The sequence below is a fragment of the Lepisma saccharinum genome, chromosome 26, assembly GCF_977018435.1.
Source record: "Lepisma saccharinum chromosome 26, izLepSacc3.1, whole genome shotgun sequence".
NCBI classification, from domain to species: Eukaryota; Metazoa; Arthropoda; class Insecta; order Zygentoma; family Lepismatidae; genus Lepisma; species Lepisma saccharinum.
The window spans coordinates 60603236-60614635 of NC_139254.1; the positions used below are offsets into that span (position 1 = coordinate 60603236).

The 11400-nt window shown below is 41.2% G+C and overlaps 1 protein-coding gene across 1 annotated transcript; it reads left to right on the forward strand.

Annotated features, from left to right (window-relative positions):
• The first annotated feature begins 8045 nt into the window (after window positions 1-8045).
• On the forward strand, window positions 8046-8855 carry LOC145979684 (uncharacterized). Its single transcript, XM_083112648.1, has one exon. It carries the CDS (start codon window positions 8046-8048, stop codon window positions 8853-8855), a length of 810 nt encoding a protein of 269 aa, XP_082968774.1.
• The last annotated feature ends 2545 nt before the right edge of the window (window positions 8856-11400 follow it).

Sequence of the window (11400 nt, forward strand, 5' to 3'; positions counted from 1 at the left end):
AGCCATACTGTGCATAAAGTGGACTTAAAACACCAACTCAAACAACTCAATTAAAAAAATTATATTATAAAATATATAATATATATTATAAGGACTCTCCATCATTCAAAATTAGTTTGCAAATTTAAGATTTTAATATATCCTTTTTGTATGTATTTGTATGATTGTATACTACTAATACTATGAACAGTGATTTGCATGACTAATGAGAGGGGCAAAAGTTAAGACATTAAGAAGATAATAGTTTCCTGTATAAAATTCACATCTAAATGCTATTACGTGTTTCATTAATATATTTATATACTTTGACGAAAAGCGATGAGAAATGATGAAGAAGTAATAAGTCCGACTAATTTCTATGGGCTGGGGATTGTTGGGTTCAGTGTTCTTAGAGATGTTGTTCGTTCTTTGTATGTGTTTTCGATATTGTGCAGTAAAGTATATTCGACTTAAACAAGGTTTGCCTCTGTTGTTAGAACAAAAACTCTCTCCCCCCCGGAAAAGTTTGGTGGGGGGAAATTTTAGGACAAGATCGTTGGTGGGGGGGAATTTCCCACTGTCCTCCCCGGGATTTCGCACCCTGTCTGCACCCTTCCCCACCTATACCGCGTTTGTTAGAACCTGTTCCGTTTCCCTCGTTAGCGATCGCTCGGCAGTTTCAGTGCCAATGAGAAACGAAGAAAAAATCGTCTGCTGGGCAGCGAGGAGCGAATGGAAGCCAGAAGAGAGGCGCTTACGTAGACACTGTTGAGACGTTGCGTATTTTAATTGGCTGCCTGGCTTTGACTTTCCCCAGCACGGAGAAAAGCCAGCGACCAGCTAGCGCGGGAACCGGGGCAGGTTGTAACAAACGCGGTATAGTCTGGCCCCGCGCACAAGCTTTCGCCTCTGCGCGTCGCTACTCCAGACATTCCGGAAAAGGAATATAGGTAATCCAGGCCTGGGCAGAAAAGCGAGTAGACAGAGCGCCTGCTGAAAAGGCTGGGAACTGCAGTTGCTTTCCCCCTCCACGCAATCCCTTTCCCTCGCACGTCTTCATTGGAGTCACTACTTTCGTTCACTCGTTACAGAGATTCCCGAACAGGGTATAATTGGCCTCTGATCAGTGTCGCATGTTTAAATAACTCGGAATCATGTAGGTCGCCTATTTTTCCGAGGGCACAGATATCGTAGCGTCAACAGTGCGTTTTACGAATGCATTATCTATGCACGGGAATATTTAGTGATGAAATCAGGGTTCGGCGTTGTCCGTAGGGTCGAAGGTCAGGTGAAGTTTTTCCAGGCTCTTTGCAGTGCGCAGCTGTAACACATGATAACGCAACCAAATCTAGAGCAAACAGGGCCGCACACAACTCTGGGGGCATCGTTCGTTCTTTGGCCGGTGGTAAAGCATCAGAGCGCAATGACCTGCTCCCTTATCTAAAGAAAACGGGATAAAAATGGGTTTTGAAATAATGCGGGGGGGGAGGGGGGGCTCGAAAAGGAAATTTTCAAGAAACAGAACGGGTGGTGTCTTTTTTGTCTCTGATTACTGCAGCGACGAGATTAAAGACTAGTGAAATGACACGCTATATTCAAATTAATAATAGTTAATATTAAAATATTTACTCTTTTCTTTCAGGTTATACAATTTAGCATGTAATAAACATAAAGTTGCAGTTCTGAATTCTTTCACACACTCGTGTTTCCTTTACACTGCTGTTTTATAAATGAAAGAAAGAAATACATTCCTTACAGACCATGATTACACTTGATTACATCTCAAATGTTGAACCTTGAACCTATTATTTTCGTGTGACTTAAGATGGCGTCCATCCAGGAAAAGGCACAGTGTGTTCTGTGATTTGCAGAGTTAAAATCTTGTGTTTCAGTGCAGAGAAAGTTCCAGACAACATATGGGAAACCACCCCCAGCAAATTCAAGTATCAAGAGATGGTATGAAAAGTTCAAGGCAACGGGAAGTGTGTCAGATTTGCCACGCAGTGGAAGGCCAGGATCGAGTGACGATGTGATTCAGTCAGTGCAGGACAGCGTGCATCGGAGTCCAATGAAATCGCTGAAACGAAGATCAGTGGAACTGGGAATACCGAAGTCAACATTACACAAGATCGTACGCAAGAAGGTGAAGGCCCGGCCCTACAAGTTAAAATTTGTACACGATCTGAAAGACGAAGACTGTGACATGAGAATGTTGTTTTGTGGGTTAATGCTTACACGTTTTCAAGGTGATGGTGACCTTCTGTCTCGGATTCTGTTCTCAGGTGAGGCCACATTTCACGTGTCGGGAAAAGTGAACAGGCACAATTGCCGAATTTGGGGGGTTGAAAATCCACACGAGTTTGAAGTGCAAACTCGGGGTAGTCCCAAAGTGAATGTGTGGTGTGCGATTTCAATGGACCACATCATTGGTCCATTTTTCTTCGAGTAAGACACGGTAAATGACAACAACTATCTGAACATGCTACAGACATTCCTTGTGCAGAACTTAATAGGTTAGGCATCATCAATGACGTCCACATGCAACAAGATGAGGCGCCGCCGCATTTTGCCCTTGAAGTTCGGCAGTTTCTTAACGAACAATTTCAAGGTAGATGGATTGGCCGAAGAGAGCCCACACCTTGGCCTGCAAGATCACCAGACTTGTCACCTTGCGATTATTGGTTGTGGGGACATGTAGAGACCGAGGTGTATTCACAGAAACCAGCTAATCTGGATGACCTAAAAGAAAAAATAAGAGATGTGTTTCTGAATATCCCAGAAGAGCACCGTCAGCACGCAATTATCGGTTTCACAAAAAGACTGCAAGAGTGTTTGGACGTGAATGGTGCACAATTGGAGGTTTGGAGATGAACCTAACAAGCAGGAAATAAACTTTGAACCTTGTTGTAAGTACACAATAGTTTTCAAGTTATAGAATTTTAGTCTTTTGCAGGACTTTATGGACTCCCTGTATATAGACTGTCTATTGCATTGTTGTCGTTTCTCTCAAAAAGAGTAGTTGTGCTGCAGAACCTCCAGCAATATGTGACTTCTGATTCGAAAGTTAAATTGCATTATCTAGTGTTCCTTCAAGGTAAATGATGTTAAAGAAGACGATACGGGGCAGGGTTCACATTTTCAGTGTTGATTTCAGATATCCACCCCAACAAGATAAGGAACCCTTTTAAATGCAGCTTGATATTTCTCATTGTCACGGTCCTTCTTGCTGCGTTACATACCTTTTCCATGCATTGTTGTTGCTGGAAATCCCCAATTCCTTTGAGGACTCCATTGCGCATGCGTGCAGTGAACTTTTCATAGTGACTTCCGGACTGAGCACATACGATTCCTTTATGATTCCCTTGGAACCGCCTCTCTATCTGTGATAGTATTCGTCCCAGTTAGGTGTGACGTTCACTTTGTCACCTTTTGCGAGGCTCCTATCTCGGAAACGAAGCCTCAGTCTTAAAAATGGAACTTAGACTTTTTGCTTGTTTTCGTGTGAGGAATCACCTCCAAAGCGTTGTAAACGACCTTTAGAAACACCCTGTATATGATTCAAATATGCAATTGCATATGCAAAATGCATAACTATCCGGGGCCCTACTAATAAGAGTATTTTCTCTCTCTCTCTCTCTTTCCTTGCCCTATGTTCCTCTCAATTCTTTCTCTGCTTCTTCTTCTCCCTCTTCCCGCCCCTATATTTTATCTATTGCTTTCTCTTTTTTCTCTCTATCTCTTTGTTTCTTGCTTTCAATTTTTCTGTTTTTCTGATTGATTGTTGTTTTAAGTCCACTTTATGCACAGAAAGGCTAATCGGGACTGGACCTACAGTTTTAAGTGAGACCCGAACCACTGTGCTGTGCCTCCACCGGGTACTGAACCCGGGAACGCTTGATTACAAGGCGACGACGTTACCACTACGCCATCGGGAAGAGCCTTTTCTGTTTTTCTCTTTCTATATCTCTTGGGTTAATAACAACGATGAGAATGAGAGAACAAACAAAAAGATGCATACTACATACTTCACCCAAAGTTCGAACCTGGGGCTTCTGGCTTACTAGCACGTTACGAGGGCCAAAATGCCAGAAGTTTGTTGATATAAAAGTGAAACAAATTTAGATTATAGTTGATTTTTTCAATTATTCCAACGGAGACACGATTTATCCACCCACCCGTCACACCGCCCTGAAAATTTTGGCCAAGGCCCAATTTAAGGCCATTTACCCTCCCCCTCCCCCAGGTGGAAACGCTGGAGAAACCCCTGCAACGGAGCTTTCAATTAGATTCAAATTTCAGACAGCTCGTGCTAGCATTGGCCACGTGAAGGCATGTCCGAGTTTTCAATTGGAATTCTGGTCACTCTATTTCATTTGAAGAAAAGTAACAATGTATAAAGTAGCAACTGCTCGTCCACAGACGCCATTTCTTCACAGGCTACTTTTTCCATTGATAAAAGAAGACGACGAGGTTCGTTGCCCCTCAACAGTGCATTTAATCTCTGGTCTTGTTCTGTTAACCCAGCGTTTTCGAATACCACCCGCGGATACGTATAATAAAGACACCGACAAGCTGGACATTTCCGCCTACAACTTAATACGTGGCAATTCCGAAAGGTGGTGCTGCCGCTGCTACCTCTTTAGTGCTTTGTTTCCCTTTTGTGGTGCCATTATATAATGGCAGCTTTTGTCCAGTCTTGCACGTATGTTGTGCAGTTGAAGCGTGCCTGCAGCAAAAACATGCATTGTTCTGTTGTCGTTGCGTAGGTGAAAGAAGCTGGGGTTGTCTTACACAGAGCTCTAATTCCTCAGCGAGACAGTTTCAGATTTGAACTGTTTGCCGGAAGCTGGCAGCACCTGCGAGAAGTGTGTTGTAGCAAAATGGAGTGGAGAGAAATAAAAAGACGTGCAAAGGAGGGAGGGGGGATTACCTTTTCGAAAGATATTTCTGTTGTGGAAAGAGCGGTCAGCGGTGGCGTAAGATGTTTTCTTGAAAGGCGTGTAGTGTACGTCTGAAATTCGTTAGTGAAGGCCGATACAATGCGACAAAAGAATGGGAATGTTCAGTAAGGGCAGGGCTACTACAGTAGTTGGAGATAGGGTGTCGAACCCTCCCCCCTTTCTAATCTAAAATGTTTAATGCGTAGTCGTAGGACATATGCCATTTTCAAAGATAAATTATATACTCTGTCTCAAGTATCTCTGGAGCAGGCGGACTAAACCAAGTCTCTGCGCAAGTAGTGACGCGAGACGACCCCACCAATGAAAACTTGAGAGGGATTGGGATTGCGTGGAGGGGGAAAGCAACTGTCGTTACCAGCCTTCGCAGAAGCTTGTGCTGCTTCGCTGTGCCCACTCGATTTCACCCCTTCTCTGCCGCTATGAGCGGCCTTGCTCCAGAAATAAACGGGACAGGGTATAGGATGTTCGTAAAAAGGAACTTACGTCACAAACTGCGATTTTCTGTAGCTTTAAAGTCACACTGAATCAATGAAAGTAAATATTATAAGAATAATTTTATATTCGGCACATGTAAAGATCCAACATGTATATTGTAATGTTTGCTATTGAAAGAATAAACTTAAATAACTGCCTGCTGTAAATTTGTACTTTTGACTTCACTGCTTTTCCCCGAACAGCCTATTAATGTCCAAGTATGCCCTTAGTTTATTAATTAAAACAAAATAATCGAACACATATAAAAATCTACAAATCAGTACAATGAGGTGACCGTGCCGTATTTTTCATCTGGGAGGGGGTGTAAGTATTTAAAGGGGTTCAAGTGTAAATTTACAGCCAAAATACAATTGGATATTTATCTCTTGGCCTTCATGTCATTTAATTGTAAATTAACATTTCACTTTTATTCAGGTTTTTACTTTAATTCTGAAATATTTTATTTACCGGTGTTGCTAGATTACTAATTTACTGAACGGTAAAGCAGGGGCTGCAAAATGGCGGTAGTCACGCGTTATAGTCAGATTATTTTCATAACAACTCCAGCTGGCTGCGCGAGTCCAGTTAGTGAGCCTACCAACAGTCCAGAGCGCGAGGAACAGGACTAGCGATAGGTGCTGGGTAGAGATGACGCCAGCGGCTCGTTTGTTGATTGGCTGCTCCGGGACTTATGACTCGCTCCAAAGCTGCCAATGCAAAACAGCCAGAGATGTTACGAAAGTAATCTCAGTCTACCTCTGATCTGACGCAACAACTACCTGCATGAGGAAGAACGGAAAAGTAGACAAACAGAGAAAACGGATGAAAAATAAATAAACAGGGGAGGATAGAAGGAGAGAGAGATCACGAGACATAAATCGAGAGAAAAGGACATAGAAACCAAGGAAGATGGAGAGAATGAAAAAATAAACAAAGAAAGGAGAGAAAGAAACGAAGGAAGAAGGAGAGAATGAAAAATAAACAAAGAAAGGAGAGAATGAAACAAAGGAAGAAGAAGAGAATGAAAGAAATTAACAAAGGAAGGAGAGAATGAAAGAAACAAAGAACGAACAAGAGAACGAAAGAAAGAAAAATAGGAAGGAGAGAATCAGGCGCGGATTCACAGGGAGGGCGATAGGCATAGGCGGAGTCCTGGAGGGGCCAGAGGGGGCAGGCTTCCTAAACTTAAAAAAGACTAAAAAAATAACACACGATTAAGTTCAGTTACTACATTTTTGTTATGAAGCCATATCGCAAATCTTGACGTTTGGCATGATGGCATGTGGGGTAATTGCGCTGCAATAGCGGGACTTAGACGATTTGATTGACGTGTACAGTTTGAAGAAAGAAAACCGTAAAATGACTGTGTTGAGTCAACAGTTACTGCTGAGGCATCAAAATAACTTTTCAATTTCATTTTTCTAAAATTTCTTAAGCTTACTTTTGTACCGTAACTTTTTTAAAGTAATACGAGTATTGTATCCAAAAAAAAATTAATGAAGTGCAAAATGCAATAATCGTACTGTTTTGCTTCCTTTAAAACTGACAACCAATCCACTAATTAATATTTGTTTATTTAAGCGAGGAAATTTAACATTTTCAATACTAAAACGCCTAGAACTCAGCGTTTTTAAGTTGTTGTTTTTAATTTCCGGGAGAAGGTCTCTGGACCCCTTATAAACTAGGAGATATTCAACAACCCTCAGGTACATCATATGCTTCTCCCAGAGTCTGGCCCCCCAAAGCAAAAGCTCAAACTCCGCCCATGGCGGTCGCCCCTCCCAACTGCTTGTTTTTTCGATATATTATTAGTCTGTCTAATTTTTTGAAGACTAAAACGTTCTGTCAGATTAACAAATTTAACATGCTGGAGAATATTGTTTAAAGTTTGATTTAAGCCCACTTTATGCTCATGATAGGCTAATCAGGACTGAACAAATTCAGTGGCGAGGCGTGACATTTTTACGTCATCATCTCAAGATTTGCCGAATGTCAGGATGGATATTTCAACCGGGAAGGGAGGGGGGTTGAAAAAATTCTGCAGGATAAACGGCAAGATCATTGCCCTTTCAAATTTAAAATCTCACTGCAATACAATAGACATTTAAACGACAAAGGGATAATGAAATAAAATAAGCTGTCCCATACGATGAGAATAATGAAATCTTATTAATTTACATTCCATCTGTAATTAAATATAAAACTTGACATTAATGAATTACGATGTAAAATAGGCCTAATTAAGTTAAAGTCTTACTTGTACTTACGTACAGAAACTTGAGCCTCCCTTCTTTCTTGGCGAATTTGTGAAATCTACGACTCGTACATTTCTTTATTTCCTCTTATTACTCCAAGAGAGGTCTTTCTCAGTGGATAATACGGCCAAACTGCCCATCGGCAGTAATAATAATTTAGCTAAATGGATAACTTTCTTTAAAAGCATTGTCTAAACCAGTTCTCGTGCCAAAATGGAAAACAACAACACGTTGGTCATGCCGAGCAGATGCTACAAAACCCTCTTACGAGGCTATAAAGAAATTAAGAAATGCACTTTTTGAAATTTCCGAGGACAAAGAAGATTCAGGACAATCACGTGTTACTGCTCTAGGTTTGCATAACAAAATGTCAAAGATGGAAACGGGGCTGTACACAGCATTTTGGGATGATATCTTGGGACAAGTCAACAAAACTAGTGAAACTCTGCAGAACCCTAGATTGGACGTCTCAGGACTGACATTGCTAACAAGCTTCGTAGGAACAAAACGGGATAGCTTTGAAGAATATGAGGTGAAAGCTGCTGAGTTATCTGATTACACTGAGTATGAGAGTGAAAGTGAAACACAGCGCAAGCGCAAAATAAACGTGCGTTTGGTACCTCTTCACCGTGCCCAAGCACCACAAATTGAGCTGACCCCATCAGAAAAATTTCGAACCCAGAGTTTCCTTCCTGTCATACATGAATTTGAATCTTCATTGCGGCAGAGGCTTGAAGCATACAAACTAGTTGATACCCGTTTTGGGTTTCTCAACAAGTTGGATACACCTACTAATGAAGAGATAATTGCAGCAGCCCAAAACTTAGTAGAAACATATAACAATAATTTAGACGATCAATTGCGAAATGAACTGATTCAGTTCAGGGCTTTTTACCACGAGTTTCAAAAAGGTGATGAGCAAAATGAAAAAGTCATTAGTCAGGAGAGGTGGATGTATAGAAGACTCCTAGAAAAAAACGTCAAAGATTGTTTTCCTAATATCGAGGTCGCTCTAAGAATGTACCTGTCACTTATGGACACAAGCAGCAGTGGAAAAAGGTCATTTTTAAAATTGAAGTTGATCAAAAACAGGCTTCGAACCTCCATGTTAGAAGACAGGCTCAACGTTTTGGCTTTGCTCAGCATTGAAAGTGATATTCTAAGACAACTAAGTTATGAAGTGTAGGCGCATACCAATTAGCCACTAAGATTATTTGACACTTTCATTTTAAGTCTGATTGTTTGGGAAAGTAGTTATTGTATTTGAATTAAATATAAGTAAAATTTGCTTGTTTGTTACATTCATTTTTTTATCTTGCATTTGCCTAATATGTTTACTTAAAATTACAATATGTTATTTTTACAATTAAAACATTATTTTCAAAAAAAGTTCCCCCCGGTAGGGCCCGCACCACAGGTTCAGCCTAGAGGTCTACAGATCCTAAACACGGCCCTGTCTGAGCTCTCATTTCGATGCGCTAAACTTTGCGAATCCCTTGCGTATTTCTAGCCGTTCTAATTTCGCACAAATTTGGGAATATTCTGACTCATTTTTTTTTGGCTCTTCCCTAACAATTTAAATAAATAATATTTTTATTATTTTTCTTGGTCATCGCTGCATCTGCCATGGATGTCGTTTCAAACTTATTTCTTTTTGCTCGAATTTACGCATACACCCCAAGATGCCGATGGAATAGCTACTTTGGATAAACCTCGGCTCTGCACCAGGGACGACCGCCCCCTCCATCCACCCCGTAGCTATGACTCTGTGTTCACCCGCAGAATTGATGTAACCTTCGGCACCAATAGAGACGCCACAGTCACAGATTGAGACTAAGGCACGCTTTAGACGAAAGCATTTCCCTTAGCATATTTGCTAGCATAAATGCTTACAAAAATTTCATAGCATTTTCGGTAAGCATTGCGATTCGCGATTAAAATTATCCGATATGCCATCTGGTCGGATTTTCCGAAACTACTCTATCTATGAAATTTGGAACAGGTGCAAGTCGATTAAGATGAAATTGTGACTTCTATTATTATTATCCTGTGTTTTTATTATTAAACCAGCCTGGCTCTTTGGGGGGGGGAGAACTACAACGGTATGTTTACATTTTTCTCCTGCACAAGCTTTGCAAATACAGGTGAATAGCTTTATTTTCAAATCATTTCCGAGAGTCCCAGTTACAAGCTGAGGGGCAGATGAAACAGCACTGCTTTGAAGAACAAGTGCGTATACCAGGCCCATAGCCAGGAATTCTTAGTAGGGGGGGGGGGCGAAGTCAATCCTAGAGGGGGCAAATTTTTAATATATTGTGTTGCATTGGCAGATATAGCAGGGTACAGAGGGGCACTTGCCCCCCTCCTCCAAAAAAGATAAGGCCTCCCCGATGGCGCAGTGGTTGCGTCTTCGCCTTGTAATCAAGGGGTCCCGGGTTCGATACGCGGTGGAGGCACATAGTGGTTCGGATCCCACTTTAAACTGTAGGTCCAGGCCTGATTAGCCTATATGTGCATAAAGTGGACTTAAAACAACAATTCAGTCCAAAAGTGATAAGTAACAGGAAAGGGATGATATCTTGAAACTACAACGAACAAAAAAAAATCGAGCAACATCAAATAACAATATTTCGATAATAACCTTTCGGGCTACCAAAGAATACAAAGATAAAGTTTAACATAATTAGGCAGATTTTTTCTACTAGTCATTTTCTTGGACCTATATTCATAGGGTGCTGCCTGATGAACACCGACAACTTTCACAGTGTGTACAGGACACTGTGTATCATCTACAAGCAATCGAAATATGGCATCTTCTGTCCTTAATGTATGCAATCCCATTGATAGCTTCGCAGTTGCAAATGTCATTTATTTTTACTGCCGTTTTAAAATTCTGAAAGCAATATACAGGGTGTTTCCGGGCTGACGATACAAACTTTCAGGGAAGATGGATAAGGGCAGCTGTATCAATTTGAGATAAGAAACCCTGGTCCGGAAACGACTTAGTAGAAAGCTATAAGCGGAAATCGGTGTACGAAGATGTAATACTTTTATTACCTGCACAAGTTTCACAAGCTGCTACATTCACAACAGTTGTTCAAAGTGGCGTCCCCAAGTTTCGTTGCAGGCATGACATCGTTGCACAAAGTTCTGGCGTACCCTTTGGAACAACCCCGAGGTCGTTCGAACAATGTCACAGGCAGCGAGAATTCTTGCCAGGAGATCCTCTTCAGGCTACTCCAAAGGGAACGCCAGAACTTTGTGCGACGATGTCGTGCCTGCAGCAAAGCTGGGGGACGCCACTTTGAACAACTGTTGTGAATGTAGCAGCTTGTGAACCTTGTGCAGGTAATAAAAGCATTACATCTTCGTACACCGATTTTCGCTTATAACTTTTGAGTAAGTCGTTTCCGGAACAGGGTTCCTTATCTCAAATTGATACATGTGGCCTTCTCCATCATCCCTGAAAGTTTGTATCATCAGCCCGGAAACACCCTGTATAACATGCTATGGAAACTACATCATGCAAACAGTCAGGGTTAAAACTTAACTTTTCCTTTATAAAATGGATATCATAAACACACCCATGTTGCTTATCATATTTGATGCGTTTGCATAGAGAAATTATTCACAAGATTTGAAATTGATATTTACACTCCAGAAGATGTTTAGTGTAACCTGTATTAAACTACAAATTTTATCGCTTTCTAACCGAAATAATGAATGTGAAA